The sequence below is a fragment of the Colius striatus genome, chromosome 21 (genome assembly GCF_028858725.1).
Source record: "Colius striatus isolate bColStr4 chromosome 21, bColStr4.1.hap1, whole genome shotgun sequence".
Taxonomy (NCBI): Eukaryota; Metazoa; Chordata; class Aves; order Coliiformes; family Coliidae; genus Colius; species Colius striatus.
The window spans coordinates 5040409-5066012 of NC_084779.1; the positions used below are offsets into that span (position 1 = coordinate 5040409).

At 38.0% G+C, this 25604-nt stretch overlaps 1 protein-coding gene across 3 annotated transcripts in view; it reads right to left on the minus strand.

Moving 5' to 3' along the window:
- The window catches only part of PRDM2 (PR/SET domain 2), a 63815-nt gene that overhangs the window by 28540 nt on the left and 9671 nt on the right, over window positions 1-25604 (minus strand). For all 3 annotated transcript variants that reach the window (XR_009820210.1, XM_062013077.1, XM_062013078.1), the window contains exons 3-6: window positions 21909-22026; window positions 20532-20635; window positions 17130-17282; window positions 10815-10941 (exon numbers count right to left, since the gene is read on the minus strand). Coding sequence is in view for 2 of the 3 variants with exons in the window: in XM_062013077.1 (XP_061869061.1) it covers window positions 10815-10941; window positions 17130-17282; window positions 20532-20635; window positions 21909-22026 (502 nt within the window). In the remaining variant the exon portion in view is untranslated. The remainder of the gene's footprint in view (window positions 1-10814; window positions 10942-17129; window positions 17283-20531; window positions 20636-21908; window positions 22027-25604) is intronic.

The following is a 25604-nucleotide window of genomic DNA, read 5'->3' on the forward strand; positions in this document are numbered from 1 at the left end:
TGCTGAGCCCACATGCAGACTCAAAATTAATGTTTTTCATCTGGTGCTGGTACAGGCGCTGTTCTGCTATCGAGAGCAATTTCGTTCCACCACGCCAAACAGAACTCTCCAAAGGTTAGTGAAAAGCTGCAACTTCATGGAAGATCAAAAATGCAGTTTATACAAACATTTCCCCAGACATGGGCCATGACTTTACTTGGAGAATGCAGCTGTATAAGGGCTACAATTCCCAAGAAACAGGACTGTCTTTGTATCTAACCAGAGCATGGGGATTACTGTAACAGGAGTCTCAATGCTGAGGAAACAAGAGCAAAGCCTCTCACAGATGCAGGATCCAGACACCGCTGCTACCACCAGATTAAATCTCCCATGTATAAAATTAAACCCCTCTCAATTGCTACAAGGTCACACTCAACATTTTTTATTTACATTCACTTAAATTTGACCTCTGTTAATTCATTTTCACACAACGGAACCCTTTAGTTTACTATACCTACAACATGCCATTTGCTAGAAATTTTTCTCCAACAAAACAGTAAAGTATTTCCAGTATAATCACCCCTTCTGTTTTACACTGTATTCCAACTCCTCCCTTGGTATGCATTTCCTGTTTTCTTTCCTTTACCTTTCGTACTCTCTTGTTTTTCTTCAGTACAACTTGTAGAGGTATTTTTTACTTTGGGGGGATTCAATAGAGAAAAAACATACAGAGCACATCTTGGTTGATGAAAATCTTTTTTCTTAGCGTTATCAGCAGGAATCCAGCAGACTTATTCATAGCTTCATTTCAAAAAGGGAAAATTACTTTGGAAAACATATTCAGTAGTATTTCCCACACAGCACGCTCCCTTATTGCTCTCCTTTTAGCAGTACATCCCTAAGTGCCAAGGTATCAGTTTCAGCATGCAATGCAAGTTTGTCTCAGGCAATATTTCTGTTTTTCATGCAGTTCTGAAGACTATTGTTTATTGCAAGCATAGTATTATTAATTCCCCTTAGCTTTTAGATCAGACAGAATAGAGATGTAGAAAACACTTATATTAAATGACATGCACTTGTATATGTACAAGGGAAGGAAAATAACATGATAACAACTTAAGCAGAGATCATAGAACGGTAGGAGTTGGAAGGGACCTTCAGAGACCATCTAGTCCAACCAAATACCTACTAGAGTAAGAATGTAGTGTGTTTCTACTAGTCCCCATCAAAAATACTATAGTATTTTATGAACTAGGTCTCCAACTAAGAAGGAACCTCTTTAGTTGTTCATAAGTAGCTACTGTCACGGTATGTGCAGGCACGAAAACTTTGCTTCTCTCCATTCATTATATTTGGACACATTCATATCCTTCCAGCTTCAGAATGACAATACAAAGTCACATGCAGAATATCACTGCAGGTCTTTTCCAATATATGAGTAGATAAAGGAGTAGAGCGAAAACAAACCATAGTCAAGAGTACAAATGTTTTTGTCTTCTGCTCGGTCAACTGTTACATGCAAGATTAAAGTCTAATTTGGTGTAAACTGGTTCCAGCTGTAGAAGTTGTTGCACACATCTTTTCATAGCATAAAACCTCAACTAAAACAGAATTCAAAAATAAGACATCACTGAAAAATAACTTGGGTTATTTTCATTTGCAGGCAAGGAACCAGATAAAAAGCCACAGCTCTGGTATATGTGAAAGACTGGAGGCTGACGCTTAACAGTTAAGGATTTGGTAGCTATGAGCGAAGTTTCAGCACAAAGTCCACTTTGCTTTTGCAATCCCTGACAAGGGTCCGTAAGATCTGAAACACTGGGCTCTTTGCTTTTTACCCACAACTTGAAATAGAACACTTTGCAGGAAATTCACTGAAACTCTGCATGACCTGCTCCTTGGTAAAAGCCTAAGACAGCTAACATTTGGCAGCAATATCACACGCATTTCTTTTCAAAAGTATGACTCCATGGCAAAAGTGTGTATTTTAACATTCTGATATAAACCTCCTGCTAAAGAGAGGTCAGCTATCATTGCAGCTGAGCTGCTCCACACCAGAGCTTACTGTCTAGTTTCCAGCTATGCTAGAAATTTATATTGCACCTGTCTGAATAATGGTGATGCATGAGAAAAAAAACATCAAAATTTTCAGATGTCATTTTCAGAAACACTAGGTCTTTCCCATTCAATCATCAAGTTGTTTCTTACAGGCTGCCAAATAAAACAAGATTCATGTTTGACTAGACTGAAGTGAGGCATCTGGCTCTCAACACAACGTCAGAATGGATGCAGAGCTGACTACCCATTCCATGGTATTTTGCAGTAATAATAAAGATGATAGATTTCCAGCTATTATAATACTCTCAACTAGAGTAACTTTATGTCAATCACCATATTAATAATACTGCCTCTTTGAAGCTCTAAAGCATTAATCATAGTCTATCAAATGCTCTTGCAGAACTCTGATAGAAAGCGTGTCAGGAAAATTAACTCTTAACAGCAACTCTGGTAACCTCCTAAGTGCTTCTGAAGGTTCCATCCTAAATAAGTTAGATGCACTGGTGATCCAAATAAATATTGTGTTTGCTTAGTCCAGGCAAAAAAAGTGTGTAAGAGTTAGGTAAATATTTGCTGGTGAATATCTGATGGTCAGACATTATTTATTTTCTTAGCTAAAAATGTTGAAGCAGCAGTGAGTCTCATTTCAAGAACTGTTAAACTCAAGTAAAGATTCAGACTGCTGTAACACTTCCTTGAGGAACTTGACACAGCAAGTGGAGGCCAGGAAGAATTCTTCAGAACAAAATCATTCTTGTCAATCTGTGTAAGGCTTTTGGCAGGAATACCAAAATAAATGTCAAGTTTTGACAGATAAAATATAAATAAACTCTGGTCTGACAAGTGTTCCTCCTTTTTGTTCATTTGGAAAACGTACTAAGTAGTTAACAAGTGGAATATGAAATGTTTTTCTATTTTGCAGTTTCATAATCCAGTGACACAAGAATCTTCAGAGACACTTTACAAACACTAATTACTTTTCAAAGGAGTTCTCACAAAGAAAACTGCTCTCAGTCACATACACACACACACAAATGGAGTCTGCACCTCTTCTGTCAATAAGCCAGCTCAACTTTGTATGTACGCACCTGAAGTTAAGCATGATGTTTATCACTGTATAATAAATTACACAAGGCATTTGTACACAGGCCCTCAGTATAAAACATTCCCTGTAAACAATTCAAGTAAAACAAATGGTTGATGAAAAATTATTGCAAAGCGTAATAAAAGCAAGCATATGAAACGAAGTTTAGTACCCTTAATGATACAGAATTAATATGAATAATATTGTTTACATGGTTTTGAAAATATGAAGCATAAATAGAAAACATCTAGAGAAAGGCAATAAAAACATTAAGAGGTAGGGAAGATTCTCATTACAAGGAGAACTTACAGCCTTCACTAAATTAAGTCACGAATCGAGCCGGAGGTAAACAAAATAAGAATACAATGAAAGTCAGCCACTGCCTTTACCTTGTACCCACCATAAAAAACTCAGTCTCCAATTATAAACAATAAAAATTGAAGAAAAAAGCAAGTGTCTGCTAGCCCTTGCCTTAACATAAGGCAATGCAAGGGAATTCAAGACAGTAACTCATGGAGTTTGCTCTCTCATATGTCATAAGCAGCAGCACAACTTTATACTACAAAATATAAATCACTTACAGAAATAAAAACACTTGTTTCATTCTGGAAAACAGTGTTTGTTCTCCTATTCTGGTGGAATCCATCCCCTTCCTATTTTGAAGCATAACCACTAACCTATGTATCTCAAAGTTGTTCCCTAAAACGGGAATCACCACATTTTCTCAGCATAATTCTATGCAGAAGCACTTAAACAGTTCTGCAGTTTGGAGGAGAAAGACATTCTAAGACAGTTTTAGAAAAAACTTTATAAAATAAAAATGTTTCTGCAAGAAAAGTAATATTTCAACAGCAACTCAGCAGCTTTTCACTTAGAGGAAAATTATAAAGGCATTTTTGGATTTCCCTAAGAAAAGGGGAAGAATTTCAAAACACAGTAGCTTAATTTTAAAAAATTAGCAGTAGAATACCAAGTCTCTTTCCTTTCAGGTCATTCATTGTTTCAAAGCTAACCCTGAGCAACAGAAAAACATTTGACTCACACTGGAAAGCTGTTCACTTCGCACTGCAGGTTATGGAACTGAAGACAGCACTGGTAAATTTGCTAGGAAATGCTGTAGTTGTGGTCTGCATGTATTTTATTTTTTTAAGTCCAAAACACCAGTAAAAGGAAGTATCACTTGAAAAGCAAAAGTATAAAGAAAAATATCGAGCAATTTAGAATTTTACTAATCAACTCAAGAAAAAATACTTGTTATCTTAGATAAATATAGACATTTGCTCTAACCAGGAGCTAGTAGCTAGGAATATGCCAACTTGCTACGATCACGAAGGCCACATTGTTATTTTAAGTTAAGGACAAAAGAAGACAAAGAAGTAACAAGAGAGAGTATGCAAGGTGCCTGTGGCACTTGTTTTAACAAAGATGGGATAATTGGCACTTATACTGCATTCCTGACCACCTTCAAGCCCTTTGCTAAATCCTTCTTAAGATGAATTCCTGCTTTCTCAGTGGCATCACCCATCAGATGCTTGCATAGACAAGGCTGGGGCTTCATACTACAACCATCAGGATGTCTGACCCTGCTTCCAATACAAGCATGGATCCTGGTGAGCTGATCACGGCACAGTCCCATCCATCAGGAGAGCACGCTGACAACACCCGTGGATTTCCAGTACCAGCTGCACGTGTGGGAACTTTTACAGGGAGTGTATATCCAATCACACATCTGAGGCTTCTGAAGAAGAAACAAACTTTACAGCCTTCCCTAGCCTTTTAATTACAGCACACAAGTAAACAAGCTTCCCAGCATTCACATAAATATGATACAACCTGACTAAAGCAAAAACACTGATGGTTTTTAATAACTCAGGAAATATCTGAGAACATCTACAGCCTCCTATTGCCAAAAGTTTATGCTTAGGAATATGGAGTTTGATGGGCCAGAACCTGCAATTTACTAGTGATTTTATTATTAAAAAAAAAAAAAAACAACAGATAATATTTTTCTTTTACCTCTGAAATGAAGGCTTATCTTCTCCTATTCTTAAACTCGTAGGCAGAAGCAAGGCTGAATCATACCAATTTCACTCTGCTGCTCGGGAAAGCTCAGAGCAGCAGCTATCATAGGAACTGGGGGTGTTGCTGCAGAAGTGAAGATGGGAATTTAAAGTAATACAAGTCTCCTATTCAAAAGACCCCATTTATGAGGAAGAAAAGAAAATTTCTGCCAGTTAGAAGACCTCAAATATATTGGATATTCACCAGACAGAAGCTGCCACAGAGATACAGTCCCCTTGACACCCCAAATTCAGCTTTTTATCATCTGGAGTTACATAATCCTTCCTATATATCAGTGTAATTTTGGGAACTGGAAGTAAATTTCATCTTAAGGTTTTGTTTCAGATGTTCCAGACCTTCTTTCCTTGTCTTTTCCTAGTCATTGGCTAGGAAATTTCGAAGCCTCGAGTTCCTAAGTTTCTCATCAAATCTATTGGAAATTGACCTTAGATAAGAACATCATTTCACCTTATCCTTGCTACAAACGTGCAACCTAGAGAACTTCAACATCCTTCTAGAAGCTACATTCCAATTAATACAAAGTCATTTTTCTCCCAAGTTATTTTCTGTTTGGAAATAAACTTTCGAATCTTCTTCCAAGTACAAGTCTAACTAAGAAATTCATGTCACAAAAAAACCCCACAGACAATGGGGCATCATTTGACCATGATTTCCATTTGTGATGACATCCAGATGGCAATCCAAGGCCTACCTTTTGTAAACAGGATGCATGTTTATGTGACTCTCAAGTACAGCTAATTATTTGGAACTGAGAATGTCTATTAAAGTACTAACAAAAAAAAAAAGCAAGGATTTCTTCTAGTACACAATTTAACCCATTTATTTCATCTTTACATTTCCCTCCTCTGCAGCAGCAATTTGACATTACTTCAGCAATAGTCATGCTTATAGACAAAAGTCTAACTTCTATTTTGACAGCCTTTATTTAGACTCTGTCAAGCACAAGCCTGAGGTTGCACTTTGCATTCAATCTGATATAAAGTTATAATAATTATTTATAACCGATGATAACTGATTCATAATTCACCCACTTTAATCTCACACTCTGTCTGGAATAATATTAATGAATAAGTCACTCTATAGCTCATCTTCTCCCTGGAATCTGATAAGAACTATGGGAAAGAGAACATTATGACAGCAGTAGAGCCATTTGAGGTAGTAAAGTTTAAGAAGACTTATTAGCAAACGTTTGAGACTTTAAAACTGTGCTACAATAAATAATCACATGAGGCTGTCCAAGATATAGATGAACTCGATTCAGATGTTTTGGCTGCACTACAATAGAGGACTCTAAGAGGTCACACAATTGGGTTTTTTAAGAAGTCATCTGACAGACTCCCACTTCAAGTTACCTTTTGCAGGATGTGCTTTTGGTAAAATGAAATTACAGACTTTTTTTCCCCCCTCTTGACAGCCTTTCCCTTTGTACAGAGAGAAAATATCAAAGATGCACATGCAGTATTCATTTCAGACAACAGTATGAATTATGCCACTGGGCCTTGTTGCCTAGATAAAGTGCTAAGTGAAACAGAACTAAGACAAATACAGCTGGAACAGCACAGCATGGAATCACTGCCAGAGAGATATAAATTAGCACAGAAAAAGTAAAACATTGCCCTCTTCTCTCCCTCAACAAGTTTTTTTTTAAAAGGTATTATTCACAAGCATGTAGCAAACTTTTATCCTGGCTAGCATCAGTGTCTTTCTTCCTTCAAGAGCAGACTTTTGATCTGCCTCATAATCCATATCATAAGCTGCCTAGATCATTTTATCATTGTTTGACTATACTTTGGAGCCTACTTAGGACCCTAAAGCAGATTACAGTCTGGTAAAACCACTGGATATTTTTATGTATGACCATCTTTCCTCTGTTTTTAAAAGACTTTTGAGTTAGTGAAGTTACTTTTGAATGAAAGACTGAATTTGAAGCCAGAGACTCCAAAAGTGTTCTCGAAGGAAATGTTCACTTTTGATATTATTGCTTACTACTACTGTATATTCCTACTAAAGAAAGAAAGAAAGAAATGGCTTGATGAAAGAAAAAAAGTGGCCATGCTGCTATTAACAGACACATGAATTGAACAGTAAAGCAAAAGCCAAACTGTTCTCTTTTTTCCCCTCAGAAAGGGAATTCATGAAAAATCTGACACGAATGTATTTGATTTGAATGAATTTTCTTACAAGCCCGTCAGGCAGAACAGAAGCATTATTAACTAGAACTTGTGAGAAGCAGATGCCAAATGCTTCACAAGCAAGTGAAAATTCAGTAACAGCAAAAGCAACAAAAAATATATTAGATCATTTTTCTGCTAGTTGTTGACAATGCCCCGGCATTTGTTGGCTCTCAATCACGTAGTAATCATGTCAAACATATCAGGAGTTGGCTCTGATAAAAATCTTTGATGCTACCCAAGTTCACCAAGTCTTTTTTTTTTTTTTTGGGGGGGGGGGTGTATTCCCCCTTCCAATACCCTTTTATCCTACTAAATCTCTTTCTAAATCTCAAATGTACTCATCACCTTAGCAACAACATGCAACCTTTCGATGTATAAAAATAAATTAGTAAGAACTGCCTGTTTTCCTCAAGGATTCCTAAACCATTGTTCATAGTAGAAGAAAGATGGAAAGGACTTACTGCAGCTATGAAAATCTATGACCAAGCCAGGCAGTAACTCTTGAACATTAATGCCTGGGAGATGTAAAGTATTTTGAATGCAGACTTGCAAAAATATGCAAGACATTGAATTATTGAAGATGTGCAAGAGCAGATGAGCTTTGAGAAACACAACCAAGACATAACCAAAGATCCAACCTTCTGTAACCGTTTATGAGAAGACTGGTGGATAGAGAACGCCATGTGTCATCCTAAATATGCTCTAAAGGAGATTATGAACCTTGTGTCAGTAATCACTCTCAAACAGAGGTCAGACGAAGGTCAAGGAAAACGGTTCAATCTGTACTTTGTGTCTACTCTAGACTTTGTCAGCTGCTGATTCTTAAATGCCATTCCAACTTTACAAATTTAGTAGGGTCTATTGACAAGACTATTTGTCAAATGACAGATATTTTAACTGCTCAAGGACAAGGCCCAAGATGCATTAAAAATTCAAAAGGTTATTTGTTTTACTGAATACAGAATAATGACGAGTCATTTAATAACTGCATGTTTTGAATAACTGAATTGTAATACACTTTGCAAATCATACCTTGTCATTTCCAAGGTACTGGACAGTTCTGTTGGTTCATTTTTCTGGAAGAAGTGTTTCTAAAGGACACATTCATTCAGTTGTTTAAACTTGGCAGTTCTTACTTAGCTCTATTCTCTCCTCAATGTGTAAGATGACAACTTGCAACAGGGGCAAAAATAAAGTTTATAACAAAGTAATTAATTGATCTGTTTAGATAGCTCAAATTCACATGTCAGAGCCCAGGGTTTTTTTCCCCATAAAACCCTCAAGTCCAGGGCTAAGAAGTTTCCTTTACAAGAAGTACAGCTGAATTTACCAAAAGAAGGAATATCAGTGGAAATCATTTGGAATCCTAACTGCAGCTACTGCTATCAAATCAGTAGAAAAAAAGACAATGTTTCTGAGAAGAAAAATCCCTGTGAATTGCAATTAGTAGTAGATGTTGCTACAAATACTAAAAGATCTGTTGAGGAGTTAAAATAGTTTCAATTGAAGCTACTGAAGATGGAAACATGACTTCAAAAGATGTATGTACTAGAAGATAAGAAAGCACATACTATGAATTGCCTTATCTTATACAGTATGGATGATGAAACTTTAATTATAACTATTCAAGGCAACTAATTATTGATAATTTGATCATTCTGCTTCATGATACAAGACTATAGTTCCATAGATAAAATACTCTTGGTTATGCTCAAATGTTTCATCTATATTGTGCTTGGAATTGTTTTCTGTTGTTCTAAAAATGTTTGTGAGCCTTATGTCATAAGAGACTGAAATCTGCAGATAACCCGTAACAGTCAAAACTTTGAACTTATAAAACAGCACAAGAGCAAGATCCAGGAACCACCACATTATTTTACTGATACTTGTATCTATAACTTCACCAATGCAAATAAAAATTCCATGCCATGAAATATCACCTTGGAAATTACTCTGTCTGGCTTTTCTAATTTATAATATAATCAAATCCTTTCAAGTTGTTTTTCTAGCCTTTCAGGTAAATCACAGGAACATAAATTTTATTTGCTAAGATAATGCACATTCAAGAAAAAGTATAATACAGTCTTCTAATCTTACCAAGCATTCCTTACACACATGCTAAATATGCTTTTCATTACAGGCTGCAAAATCAAGGACTGGTTTTTTATGTCGGTTTGTATCAGTTCAACCTACAAATCACTGTTCAAAGGAATAACCATCAGTGTTGCACCATCTTCTTGCTCTCAATCCCCTCCTCAATCTCCAAAATAAAAGAAAAGCCCTAAACTTATTATATAACTGTTCTCCTAAATACTTGAGCTTCTAAGCAAGGTGAGCTCCACTGTCAGCTTCCCTGCAAGTAAGATGAGGCCCTAAATTTTAACTTGAAAAGGTTTAACACAGTGCCATTAAAATATCTCCTTTGCTTCTTTGGTTGGTTTGTAACCTTCAGAGAATACCAAAATATGTCTATTCACCTGGAAGAGGAATCCATATCCTGTGCTACAACTGTAAATACTCCCTTTTCATATTAACTCCCTGTAAGCGATAGCTTCTACTGTGATTTTGGCCTAAAACCGTAGCCAAAATGTCAGTTATATAAGGCCATGCATTGAGGCACATGCACTCTAGAAAAATATTGCTACTGAATTAAGAATGGGAAAAATAATGAACAGCTGGTTTGACACACATATTTATGTAAAGACTAATGTGTGTACCCCCCTCCGAAATTCGTCTCCCATCCTTCCTCCTCTGCCAAACTCAGCCAGAAGTAGTCGTTCGCGCTGCCTGTAAAATTTCACAACCGACAAGACCACCAATAGCCTAAAAACAATAAGAAATTAAAATCCACAAAAAAATAACACAGCCTTACTCATTTTTTGGTTTTTCGACCTGCCCCAGCGCTCGGTTAAAGTTAAATAAATAAATAAGTCGAATCCTTGCGCGTCACACAAACCCATTCCTCGGCGGCACTCCACTTGCTAACGCTGCCCGCAAATAATTTTAGCTGTCATCCCCACCCACACGAAAACTTCATAGTTTTTGGGAGGGAGGCCGCGGAAAGGGCAGTGGCCAGGCGGGCCGAGCCCCCCGCACGCCGCGCCGCTGCCCGGCTCTGGGCGGAGACATTTTCCCTCTCCCCCGGTTGTGGAAATCAGACCCGCGCCTCTCAAGCCGCCCCGGCCAACTTTTTCCAGCCGGGCCGGGGAGACATCGCCAACTTCCATGTTTCGGCTCGCGGCTCCCCCGTCCCTCCCCTCCGGCTCGGGAGCTGGGAGGCGGCGGCGGGGGAAGGTCACGGCTGGCGCCGCCGCCCAACCGGCAAAAGTTTGCGGGTCGCCCCCCTCGTCCGCCGCCATGGCCGGGCGCCGCGGGGTGCGGGGGCAGGGCGGCGGGGCAGGCCGGGGGCCGCGGCGCGGGGCGGGGAAGGGCCCTACCTTTCTTGGCTTTCGGGGAGTGCCGCCGGCTCCGGGCGCTGGCTCGCTCTTCCTCAATAGCGGCGGCTATCTCCGGGTCGTCCTCCCCATTGTACCACACCAACAGCTCCTCGCCGGGCGCGATTGGCTGCCGAGAGAGAAGAGAGAGGCGCGGAGCCAATCAGGCGGCGTGTTGTTGGCGGCGGGCCGCGGGGCTGTGGCGGAGGGGAGGGGGGGGAGTGTGGGGGGGTGGGAAGCGGCCGCGGCGGCGCCGACGGCGGTGCCCCGCGGGCGCCTCGCGAGCGGAGGGCGCCGCCGCCCGCGCCCCCTGGCGGCCGGAGGGCGCGCTGCGCGTGCGGGGCCGCGCTCTGCACTCCCCCCCACGCGCCCCGATCGAAGTGAACCCGCGCGGAAACGGGGCCGCAGCCCCCCGCACACACCCCGCTACCGACTGCGGTGAGGGTGCCGTGCCACCGACAGCCGGCCCTCTCCGCCTGCATTCCTACTGAACTCCGCGTTAGCGCACAGTTATGACATAGCGCCGAACCTTCCAGCTGCGACACCCCAAGTTCTGATTTAAATCAGCGTCACGATTTGAGGCGAGTCCCTGCAGACCGAACCAAAGGAAACCAGCAATGGAACACTCCCCGCCCCGCGGTTTGTTACTATGGCTATTTACAGTTCAATTCTCATCAGGGAGCTCTTGGCATTACTCAAACCAACACACCTACCTTACCCAAAGCATTGAACAAGTAAGACTGTTGGGTCATCCACTAAAGTTGGAATTTGGGACAAAATCTGAACGTATAAGAAAAAGGCTGACTCAGTGAGTTAAAGGGAATGCAGAGGAAAACAGGCAGTTACTGCATGTTTAACAGAGCCACTTAACCATGAAACATTTGTTTGCCGTTCCAAATTTATTATTTCTAACTTCTTTTATCAAAAAACTTCACAGGAAAGACTGAATTAGCCAAGCAGCTACCACTGCAATCACTGCTCGTATTCCCAGCACTGCCAACAGACTGATCAATACCAGTTTCTCTGATTATTTCACATACTCCTTAAAATACTATCAAATTCAAACCAGCAAGTCCCCAAGTTTGCATACTAAGGCTGTATTTGTACCTATTTTCCAAATCTTTGTCATCATCACTCCATTTCCTGAAGAATTCTATCCAAAACCAAGAAAAATCAACTTGAATGTCTTCCTTTACCTTAACTACAATCCTCTTCTTTCCAAGACTTGTTGAACACGAGGCTCATGGAGATAAGATACTATTTTTAGTCATTAGAGCAAAGGATATCCTTACACTATAATTTCAAGTCTGAAGCCAAAGGGAATTTTTGTATCCAGAACAATAGTAATATTTGTTCCTTCTAAAGCCCTTTTCTCTAGAAGGTCTCACAGCACTTGATAAAGGTAATAGTTATCTTTATACTCCCAGACACTGGAACAACAAGAGATGCAGGATCCTAACAACTATGTTAAGTGTTTAAGTTATATTATAAACAAAGCCTACAGTTGGACTTCCTTAACAGTTCTGGAGGCCTGATAGGATAAATAGTGGTAAATCCATTTGCATGATCCTATTTTGCAGCTGTTCGGCAGCAAGGAATGAAGAAAAGTTGTCTGATGCAAACAGCTTATCATCTAAACAATATACAAACTCAGAGAAAAGAGACAGCAAAAAATGGAGGCAATGCAAAAACAGGATGATAACGAGCATGTAATTTGTTAGCTGCATGGCTGGAACATTCAACTTGATGAATTCAGTTCTGGTGTAACTACCCTAGAATCTAAATGAAGTCTTGTAACCTTGTAATTCTAAAATGAGATGCAGCAGCAGCTTCAAAACCAGACAATTAAAACTCACTAGAAATGTAACAGCGAAAAGGACTACACTGACCACAAGCCGTTTCCACTGCTATTCTGACACTAGGGAACACACAGCCTTCTCTTACCAATGACACCCTTTAATAACAACTCCAAAACCCAGCCTCTTCCAAACTATACCTACAGGTGGTTTGTGTAGTAGAGTTGGGCTGGGATAGCTTAGTTATAAAGGGATACATTTTGGAAAGGTGCTTTTTGGTGCTTTACATTTTAACTGCAACATTTAGCATTCTCTAATCTGAACGTTTTCTCCTCAAAAGGTTTAAAGCAATTTCAGAATTTTTAATTTTCAAGAGTATTATCCCAACAAGTTACATCCTAAGAAGTTCTAGCACAGGTGGTCTAAAGTTCAACTCCTTGCACAAGTACAAGCACTGCAATATGTCTTGTACAGACAGAGATAGGCTGCCTGTTTGACTTTATTACAGTGTTTATTTTTCACTACAGGCACTACACTGTACCACGATACTCTCTATTGGCACCTGGAGGAGGTTCCATCTCCCCAAATGTAGCCAGAGTGTGGCATTAGAAGATTATGAGCTTGTGGCATTAGTGCTCATGTGCATTTTTCACACTCAGCCTATGTTAGACTGTGCTCCTATGTAACAGGAAGGTTCTCCAGTTATTATAAACCTGTTTGACAAAACATTCTTCCACAAACAAATTAATTTCACCTTAAAGACAGTTTCACAGCCAAGCTTATTTAGAAGACTTTTTGAAACTGCAATTTTCACTGCAATTTTACTTCTTCAAGAATTACAAAGTTCTGTATCATGTGCAGAGCAACATTATTCAACTAGCTCACTTCATGAGGAAAGGCAGGAAGAACCTCTGAAGCCCAATAATGAGTTTAAGCTGTTTCATCAAAATAGCACAAATCTCATATATGTGTCCTGGGAAAAGCACATGCAAAGCAGCCTACAAATATTCTCAGTCTTTCAGTAAAGATGAAGATGGAAGAGAAAAATATTTGCTTGTGCTCACTTAAAAGTTCCTGTTACTATTCATTTAGAGCAGAGAACAGGGAAGTTAAAGCTCTGTGTAGTTTTGAGGTTCTTCTACGCCAAGCAAATTTGGACTTTGCTTATCTTAGCAATGAAGCTTGGAAATCAACCTCTTTGACTTACCAAGTAGAAACACACAAAAAGCTAAAGAAAATGTTGGGGAAAAAAAGACACAAATAACCATGACAATATTTTAAATGCTTTGTGGTAAAGCAGAACAAAATGACATGCAAGCCACTCAAGTTCTCCTTTTGGGGTAAATAAAAACTGTGCTATTTATTTATCCCCAAATGGAACTCCCCTAAATTAAGGAATTATGATAAAGATCAGGAAGGGACCATGTGTACATACCTGGGCTAGTAAATTTACAACAGTTTTGAAAGGGCACTTTTGAAACCATGACACATTATATGCAGAAAGATAAAGATGTTTAAGACATTATTTATTACATGTTTCTTTTGTCTCAGTTATCAGTAAGGTGTGATGTGAATCTATGAGTGATAAGGACTCTACAAGATCATCTCTGATATAGAAGGTGAGGCAAAACCAGACCTTGAAATAAAAAGCAGACATAAAAGCAACCATATTTTGTCAAGGAAGCAGAAAACAGCACAATTGCATAATTTTTCTCCACAAGGTGTGAATTTTCCCTGCAGTTTCTAAGCTACAGGACAGTAAAAACTGATTCAACTGACAATATTTAAATACCTTAATGTAGTAACTTGCCCTTGAGACCACAGATTCAAAATCCCCTTCTCTACATTATACTTCTACATTGTCAGTTCTACATTGCAGCTTAACTTCCAATTTCTTCACACTGTTTTTGAAAAGCCTGGGTACTATAAATTTGTTGTTTTTAATAATGAAAAGTAAGTTTACAAAGCACTAGACAAAACAAGCTTTCTTAATGCCTTCCTTTGGTTTTCATATTTTACAGGAAGAAGAAGAAATTAAACAAACTATTGGATTTAAAATATTCCTATTAAACTACAAGAATACTCAAGTTGTGCAATTAAAAACCACAAAGTCTTACTTTCTAAATCTAGACCTGATTTATCAGTATGCTGACTGATTGCTGAATGTCTAATGGTAGTCAAAACTGTCCAATTTTATGTCAAGCTTTCACTTCAGATATTACCACAAGTTAGCCAGATCAGAATTTTCCTTACATATATCACTTCTCTCAAAAGTGGGAGAAGAAAATAAAAAGATATTGAAATAGATGGTTCAAAAAATAATTGGAATATCAGTGTGTGCTTTTAACAAGCTTTCATCAAACTTTCATTACTATGGATTTGTGAGCTTTTTTCCTCCTCAATATGGAGCAAAGTTAAACTTTATGCTATAACCTAGTTTTGCACACTGGAGCAACTTAGACATTTCTACAGCCACCTCTTAAATTACCTGCCTGGTTACCTGGGTCAAAGATGTAGTGACAGTCAAGGAACAGCAGAATCACACTGCTGAACCATGGTAGCAACATTTCTTGAGCTAACTTTGTCCTCAAGACAGTTTGGTTATTTTTGAGCAGCATGAAGCTGGGATTCCTAATACAAACCATCCTGGCTCATGCAGAACTAGTTCAAGCATGTCTGCACTGCATTCCTGGAACTAAGTCTACAGGGCAGAAACAACACAGTGGTTCTACAGCAGCTCAGGTCCCAGCAACTCACTTTTTGCGACACCCAAGCTCAAAACTACTCAGAGCTGCTGCTTCTACACTGGCCTCAAAGAAGCAAACCCTTTGTACAGAGGCAGCCTGGAGGTAATGCCATGTCTGATGTAACACTCCCTCCAACTAGCATACAATGCAGACACCAACATGAATTTCCAAGAAGCTTGCTTGGGACTGGTATTGCCAACACTGAACTAAAGCTAGTAAAAAAAAAGAACCATCCCACAGCACGCAGGGAAATCACAGCACACACATATCTAAGTGGTGGCTGCAGGGGAAAATAAAACTTGCTGAAGACAGCTCATTGAAGAACACCTTCACATCCCTAACCCCAACTCTCACACTGCAGCAAATCCCAGACAGATTTTGAAACCAATAAAACGTCTTTATGGGTTGCTCTAAGAGTCTTCAGAAAGATCTGATTGGCACTTTGGTCTTGTTAACAAGACTTACTGGGATAAAAGTCATCAGGTCCCAAAACAAAGGAACAAAAGGGTATGTCAGGTGCTGAGGCTAGATATTTGTAATTGTTAGCAGTGCTCAGCCTCTTTTAGCAGTACAATTATTTTCCAAAGTGTTATACTATCCATCAGAAAACAAATCCTAAATATGCAAATACTTGGCTTTTGCTGACTCCAAAGGCACACTTACCTTAATGAACCAGCCTGACTATGGGCAAAGGCAGAGGCAACCCAAGATAAAGTATCTAGGGAAAACTCAGCTGGCCAGAGATTCACATTGAGAGCCTGCCCTCAGCAAACAAACACTGAAGAGAAGTCAATAGTCTGGCTGGCAATAAAGAATCTCTACCTGAATGCTACCTCAAAGCTATTAAAGAGTTCAGAAAATGCTTAAAAGTTTGAGTTGTTGTTTTTCTTTTAAATCTGTGCAATCTGAAAAGTAACAGTTTTACATATTGAACTTCAAAAGTGCATAGTACCAACTCATTCTATTATTAAGTGAAGATTAGTTACTTACAGATGTTGCTGGCCTTACAAGGAAATGTAAGAAATTGCAATAGCTTAACAGCAAGGCTGCATATACTCAAAAACCACAAAAGCATTCTAAAGAAAAACAAAGTCGAGCTATATATATTCACTGCCAGTAGGCTCTTGATCAGAGACTCAAGTTAGACTTTTAAGCCACAATATTATAACACAAATATATTCTACCATTACTTACAATGAAACCTTTCTTTTTCTTAGTCTGGGACTTGCAGTGTCCCAGGAGTTACACACTTCTTCCTGTCCCCCACTCCCTGAATAAAACTGGAATGGTATAAAGCCATGAAAATGTTTAATGAGGCTACCTAGAAACATGTCTTGACAACCAATCTTTGTCATACAATGCAAAGACCATGAAAATAACTGTTTTCTGCAAAAAAAATTACAGTAGAAATTGTCTCAGTATCCACAGAAATATAAAAACCATCCATTTTATGTAATATGCTACCTAAGCTACATGTGCTTTGTTCTAGTTTGTATCAGATTTGGTGTTACAGCAAGTCATAAACCAGCAAGACAGACTTGGTGTTCACACATATCTTGTATTTTAACAGTAGGACTTAACATCATTGCATTGGCACAGATGAATTGAGACCAATGACATGTAGTATTTGTGATATTTTAATTATATTTCCTAAGAATGCCGCAAAATCTGTTTAATAGCAACAGTTAGAAAAAAAACAGATTTGAATAAAGAGGAGAAAAAAGTATTAATAATAAAAAGTAACTGAGCAGTAACTGATTTTCAGACATCGATACCTTTAAACTTTTGTAGTATATGGTCCTGTTGATCTCCAGAGGAAAGAGATTTTGTTCCTTTCCTGAACGTGCCCAGTTTATATACCGAAGCCAGTTCCCTTTCTCTGGATCAGTAGCATCCACACACATCCACCCCAAGTTTGGGTAATACACCTACGAGACAAAAATGGCATTAAGCAGACAACTGTTAACACTGATGTGTACAGGCACTAACACATTGCACATTTTAAAGCTATACAAAGTTGTAGTTATCATCTGAAGACAGTGATAACACAAAGGATACAAGCAGAGGTAGGAGATGTACTGGATGGGGAGAGACCATTGCTGGTCATCTGCAGTCTTTCTACTCAAACTAGTAGAACTGGAAAAAGAGCTTTTGGCCTGCAAACTCTTCTCTGAAAGTCTGGGACTCAAAAGCTAAAACGTTTGAAACATTTAAGTTACAAGTATTTGCTTTATTTGGAAAGACGTGGGAAAGCATAATTGATATTTAATCTTTTTTTCAGGGTACTAAAGAACATCTTTCAGAAATGTTGTGATCACCTGAAAAATTTGACCATGTCAGTAAACTTTGGCATGTTCCAAGATGCTGAGTAAATTCTTTCATTTCCATTCTAGGAGAAAAAAAATTAACACCTACTCCCATTTTACATTTCAAGACAGCTTGCAATAGAACAAGGTCTTTCAAGACGCATAATGTGTCTCCCACTCTTCTTATTATAATCCAAGGTTGATGCCAATAAAAAGAGCTTTCAGAGGATGATATATATTTTCCAAATCAAAGAATACACCACTGTTCCACAAGTGGAACCATCATTCTTCTATTGCTTTGTCTGAGAACACATGCATGCTAACAGGCACACACTGCCTCTTAATTATTGGGCATCTCACATCCTTTCAGAAAAAGAAAAAAAGGAAATAAAGATGTGCAATTTTTTTTTCTTCCCCTACCTTTGGTCAAGTCTATAAACATCAGCCATTGCCTGGAAGAGCTCTTTTCAAAACCCAGCCTTCCTATCTCACTAACTTCTGGCAACATTCACTTAGCACCACTGCAGTGAAGGAATAAACTAAAATTCCAGTTTCACTGTAACTTTCTCTAAGTCTTTTCAAACTGTTTCACATGTTCCATTTCAAGTACACTTCAACAACTTAAAACAACAATAATGTAACAAATCTGATTTATTTTGTGTTGACATACTGTTAGCTTAATAAAACAGAATTTTATCACTAAAGTTTCAATAAATATACCAAACCATCTTAGTTTCTTTCCAAGCAAGCAGAAAACATCCCCTTTACTTAAACTATTCCAGCATGGATTTCATCAGCTGCCTTTTGAAAGAATGTTCATCAGCACACCCAACCCTTGGAATATGAAAGTGTAAACAGTCTCATAGACCAAGACTGTAAATGTAATCTTTTTGGTTAAAATGGCAGAAAAGAGTTGAGCAATGCTATGGAAGAGTTAACAGATGTGGAATATATGCCAATACATAATACTTTATTACTTTTTATATATTACTTTATTATGTTTTTACATCTGACATTGTTTTGCACAAACCAAAATAGTTTATTACTTTTCAGTTAAAGCTTCTAATTTACAGAACATTGTTTAAAAGCCTTGTGCACTGTGAGAAAGGAAATAGCTACAACTCTTCCATGTAACACTGCAACTAAGTGGATCCTAAGTAAACCACAATAAAGATCATTAAGCACAGTTGTGCCAGTCATTCTGAAAAGGCAGACAGCAGTTTCCAGTCACTTGCCATCATTTTCCTGTCTATGGCCTCTCTCCAACAGAAAATAAAAATACTTTCAAGCCTGTATTTCTCTTCTCAGTCATGGCAAGCATATACTGACACACAGTGCTGGCTTATCTTTTTCAGAATGATCCTCTAGCATGACAGTTCAAAATTACTAAAATTGACTAGAGCTGTCAGCTTTTAGAAACCTTACTTTTTCTTCATGTTAACTTCACTAAAGAACCAAATGGGATTCTTGTGGAAAAGGTTGTTCTCTTAGTTGGAGGTCCATATACCTAACTACTCCCACACACTACCAGCTTTTTACAAACCATATTTTCTACCAGTTAAGATTCTGGAGTGGTTTCAGATATCTGCATATGGGGCCAACTGTTGCAGTCTCATTTTAGCTACTTTCTTTTTTTAATTCCAAAAATCAGTATTAAAGCAACACAGAATTACTTTGAAATTTAGCAAGAGTTCCCATTATCATCTGCATTGTAAACTTCAGAACTTTGTAACAGCTTGTTTCTCAAGACAAATATAAAAAAAAAATTAGACATATCCACTGAGAAAAATCAATTGCTCGGTCAATAATTTACTTGACTGATTCAGTCTCACTAAGTGTTCTTGTACCAGATCAAAATTGGAGATACCTTAGGCAGTGGAGTTTGTCATAGTATTAGCTCAATGTGACAAACATTATACTTGAACACTTTCTTACTTTCCTGAATGTGAGTTTGCATTTATGGGAAATGGTTCTAGATCAATTCCTCTCATAGGGGTTAACATTGAGGTTTTTATGTATATCCAGTTCAATTTTTGCATGCCTGGGGCAAAAAGGATGACTACTGTTAATATCTTCAGCCTAAAATAACTTTGTAAACCAGCAAGCTCTGTTCCAGAACATACTATACCACAGTTTCTCCATCCCTCCCTTCCTTGATCATTCACTTTGCTAAAGCCATTTGCTTGATGTGCCTTCAGAAAGAGTAAAGAAGTCTTTGGAAGTAGTTACAAACTGTCTTAAAGACACCATAGATAGAATTCAACTCCAGATTAAGACACCTACATTTTGAAATCTATGTAATAACCAAGGTCTTATGACTATTCAGCTGTCCAGACAGTATTTGCTTTAAGGCAAGCCTAAATGCAAGCAGCACAAGAAATACTGCAACAGCTGAGAACTTTTATAAAAGCTCTAAAAGCAAAACCAATTCCCATAACAAAGCTGTTTTTCAAAGGGCTAAATGAGGAGGAGTACTGTGGCTTCCTTAAGAGATTCCATATCCTCCTAATTTCCCTAGTTTCATAAGCAGTTGACAGCACTCATTTGCAGAAGGGAAGTAACTCAGGGTTCAAGCCAACAAAGCAAAGCTTTAGCTGGAATAGACTCTCAAGGGAAGGTATGATCCAGAGACAAATATATAAGAGAATTAATCCAGCAATTTCAAACAATGCCAATAGTTTAAAGCTTTTAAGGTAATTCACAATAGTTGCTCAGTGTTTATAAATAACTGTTTGTAAAGGCAGATATAGAGATAGAAGGGAATTGTTTCACATCATGTTTATTTCTAAAATCCCTGGAAAAATTAAATGCTAAATACAAAATATTGACCTAGTGACAGACACTCTTTTCTATTTACGAGCTGTTTCTTACCTCCCACATATACACATTGCTCTTAACTTGAGACCTTTTTTTCTTGTCACCAACAAATGGTCCAAACTTCTTGCCTTTTAAAATGGATTTTGTTGCCCAGACACCTGAAGAGACACAGTAGTTAAAACAAATTAAATTTATCTCAAGCAAACCTACTCACAATTCATATTTCTTAAGATCATTACATCTGCCTATCTCAGACTGGGGAACATTCTACAACATGAAGACACAATAAGGAAGGTAAATTGAAGTTTACTAAAATGAAGTCAGAAATCCACTCCTCAAAACTCACTTCAATCACAAAAGGTTTAAGCATTTACCTGGTTTCATTCTTTGCTCATGGGCTATTGAACTCTGAAGACAAAAAAATTACCTTGATATTTCCCATCCTTTGGGTGATATTCAAAACACCATAAAAACATTACAGGTTTTATATTCTAAAGTGCCAGATTTCAGCTGTTCTGCTGAGTAAATATGTTACTAAACAAAAATTCTATTTGCTTTCTCTGAAACAATGCCAGTCAAATGAAGCCCTAACAAAAGCTGTGCAGTCAATTAATAGTATATAATGAAAGAAAAAACATTTAGGTTAGAATATATTCCTCTGCCCACAAATGTCTCGACAAGATTTAACCAAACTGAAAATGGAGATCTGCATTTCACATTTTATATTACTAAAACTAAGAAGAGATTGATGAAGAATTGCTAATTAAACACAACATTCTCATTCAGACCATGCTGGATCAGGTTCATATTAGAAAAGATTAACCTTGTTCCAAGGAGCTTATAACCTGTTACTAACAGTAATGCATCTATTGCAGCTTAGTCCTCAAACTCCCAGCATTTAACATCCCAACATTTAACACTTAACATTTAACTAGTTGGAAGTTCTGACTTCCAACAAAGTTCTCCAACATCAAACTTATTTTAACGAAAAAGCCAAGTATTTTGCACATCTTGCAGAAATATCACTTTGTTCCATATAGCAGCTTTCAAGGCTGCACAGAATCTGTTCTTTATTGATTGGACAGCAAGATGCAGCATTCTAAAGAGGCAACAGGAAGATATTTGCAAACACAACACTGGTATAGTACTGTAACTGAAAACAAACCAGTGAAGTAACACATCAGTATTTTCATAACCTAATCTATTTGCACCTTGGTCCAACTTTGACCCTAATTCTGATGTTCTAGGAACATCATCTTGGGATGCTTAAGAAATTTAGATGCTGTCCATTCTTTCCAACAGAAATTATTTCAGATACATGCATGAGACATCTCTACCCAGTACAAGAGGGCACCAAATTTTCACAGAAACCGTAACATTTTTGAGATATGGTAAAAATCTTCATTTGCTTTTCACAGTTACAGCACTCACCAAGTCGTGTCTTGTCAACAGCAGATGGAAAGAGCCTCACATCCTCAGGAAGCCCCCTAAGCACATGCTCAGGTACATCATCTAAGGTCTCCACAGCAACAGTAGATTCAGTTGTGTTCTACAAGTCAAAAAGCCAGAAGGGCCACAACCATTAACAGATAAAGCAATAGTACAGCAGATAATCAAACCAGAGAAGGGCTACGAAAACTCCTGACTCAATGTTAAAGTAAAATTTCCAAATTGCCATTTCAATTAGAGCCCCCTCCCTCACCACACTAATGTGGAAGTAACCTGGCATTTCAGCTTAAGAGGATAAGGACAACTCCAAGTTTCAAAACAAAGTGCAATCCCTGCTCCAGAGCACTTACAGTCTGAAGGTCCAGATCTGCTCATGCAGCCTTCCATTTTATCAATTATTTCCTTAATATGCATGCAAAATTCCAATCAAAACAACCGTGCATGTCTCAATGCACAAATTCAGTAACAGTAATAACTTGCCTAGAAACACGCAAGTAAGGACTTTGGAAATACCAAAGCCAGAAGACCAACTACCCACCACACTGAGGATAATTTCACATATATTACATATTCTTTATTTCCTCCTTTCAAACATGACTTCCAGGCATACTCAATCTAATCAGTCAAAAAACCCCAATCTAAAATAGTTTTTGGTATTGTCTTATGTGAAAATGTATCATTTGTGAAAATGACTAAAGAGAAACTTCAGGAGAAAACCATACTCAAAGCTCTGAGTTCATAAAAATAAAAAGGATGTTTCAGTAAATGAACTACTCCAAGGTATATACTGCAATTTGCACTTGGGACACCATCTACTGACCCATAAACACAGATATATCCTGCACTACCCAATACTCAATGTAGGACAGAGACAAGCTACACTGCACATATTGGAGACTAGTAATGTGCATAATATCCTTATGGCAGAGTAGCTGACATGATGAAGCTTGTATTTTAATGTACTTCGCAGAGGTGGTACTGAGTCTATTGTTCTCTTTCTACTGCTCTATTTACAACCTACAAAGGTGCCACTTCGCTCCAAGGATTAACATTAAAGTAGCTGCATGTCCAGTTTACTGCTCTGCAACAGAGAGAGTAAGTTAAAAGCAGCTTTTAGAGAGAATAAAGGATATTAAATAATGTCATAAAAATTATTTAAGTATCCTAAATGTTAATCATAATTCCTAAATAAATTACCAGCTCAGAATCCTTAGCCAGCAGGGTATCATTAATAAAATGGTTTTAAGGTATTTTTATATTAAAGCCTGAAATGCAATAGAAAGGTAATAAATGATTTATGAATGTCTAGTAAGAGATTCATTCCACTTCAAGAAGCTGCTTATGCGTTATTCATACTATTATTTGTGTAACAGCAGTAAACACTACTCACACTCATCATTAAACAACCCTTTATTACCTGATTATAATCAAGAAAACATTTATTTCTGATAAAAATGGCCAGAACTTCAAAGTTACAAGCAAAGTTACAAGTTCCCTATAAAATCTGTCCAATTATGAAAGAATTATACTTGGTGAGAACCAGGCAGATGGTGAACCACATGAGACAGCCCTAAAAAAGTACCTGCCCCCTGATACTGAACTTTGATCATTCAGGTCAGAAACAAACACTGGTGGTAATGGCAGTTAACTAACATGAAGGATGTTTTACTGGAGTTCTGACAAGCTTTAGGAGGTGTTAAACTAAGAAATAACAATAACTTGGGCAATGCTACAGTTGTCCAAGTAAATCCCATGATTTTACATATAAACATAAGGCAGTGATACAATAATAGGTTTCATATACTAATATTTAGAGCATTTTCCATTGAGCACATTGAAATATGTTAGGCTGAAAAATTACTGGAAATGTATTTTTACACATATACCTCTCTGCCATTAATTGAAGGCGTTTATCTATACAGCAAAATGGATAAAGCTTCTTAATCTTTTCTACTTAGCACCCACTCCTTGTGAGGGTACTACATGCAGGAATTCTCTGCATTTATGGATGTGACTTGCTGAGTTAAGTTACCAGAACATGTCTCTTCCCCCAGCCTTAGCAGCAATAACAAGAAAAATTATAAAACTAGAGTCATAGCAAGGTTATTCTGTTGCTGCCTTGGTAAGCCCTAACAGCTGCACAGACATCCTAGAGGCTATTTGTAAGGGAGAAAGACCCCCAAATTGGAAACCATGGAAGGAATAGGATGCCAGAGATCCCTTTCCATCCAAGGGAGTGAAGAGAACAAGGGGAGAGGGGAAAAAAAAATCCTTATTATTTAGTTAGAATAACTGAAGTCTATTAAAAGCAGAGCAGTTTTATTTTGCTCTCCCAACAATCCAAAAGGAAAAATAGCACTGAAAGAAGTCTGATTTTTCAGATCTCTTGTTAGGCTTGAACTGACATACAAGAAGCCATGTCTCATCAAATGAAACACATGCTTATCTCGGTATATCAAAGACACCTAAATATCTTTCCAGTACATTACCCCATGATTTCATTAGAGGAGAACCATGTCTATCTTTCACAGTGGTTTCTAACAAATTATATACAGATATAGACAAGGGGGACTCCAGCGAGTAAACAAGACAGCCATCAGAACCATTCATTTCAAGCTTCAAGCTAAAATGGGTTATTTCTTTTGGTCAGGTTTCATTTGGAGGTTTGGTTTGTTTAGGGGTTTTTGGTTTTGTGTTGTCTGGGGAGGGGTTGATTGAATGGTTTTGGGGTTTTTTTTAGAACCATAGGTAGATGAGCAGTTAAAAATGTCAAATCTGCAAGTAACTTTAACCTCCTAAAACTTCACCAATCAGACTGAATTGATTTAGACAGAAGTGTACAGCACTGTGGCACATCCCCTGATGTGTCTGATGTCTTCCTCAATAGTCACACCTCCTTTTAGCCATAAATATCCCAAAACTGTGCTATCATTTAAGGAGTTCATTTGCATGGACTAATAAACAATCTGCATAAATCAAAAAGATTGGCAGCTACATGCAGAGAACACAGCACTCAGACTCATTCAACACTGTCATATTAATGGATTTCAAAAGTACCAGAAAATTGGATATGGCCTAGTACATAACAATGCATTGCACACCTCAAACGAATGGTAAGAAGCAACCAAATACTATACAGTAAAAGAAACAAGTTACTTTAGTCAAATCAGCACAATCTCATTTTATTTGCTGTTTAAAATGTAGCTACTTAAACACATTTTCCAGATGACAACTTATCCCTAAGGAATGTCTGTCTACCAAATGAAGAAATACTGTATTTCAATCACTTTTCCAACAACACTTAACAATCACATTTAAATTTCCTTTCCTGTCTAAAAAAGCCACCTCTTAATGAGGATATCATACTGGTGCATCTCTAAGCCAACCCTCACACTTAACTGAAGTCCTAATACCGTATTTTTCACTCATTTCAAGACTGCAATTTTGAATACAAAAGCATTTGAAGCTTATTTCGCTTTTAAGCTTCTTACTCTGAAGTTCATTAGACGTATTACAATGCTAGCATACAAATTAGTAAGGGTGCAGTGACTTGGGAGCAGATGTCAAAAAAAAAACCAAAACCAAAATTCATAAGGGATAAAGAAGTGCCTTTACTGAAAATATCTTGTCCTGTTTGCATCAAATTAGAGTCCAATCACTCTGACAATACCTTTCCAC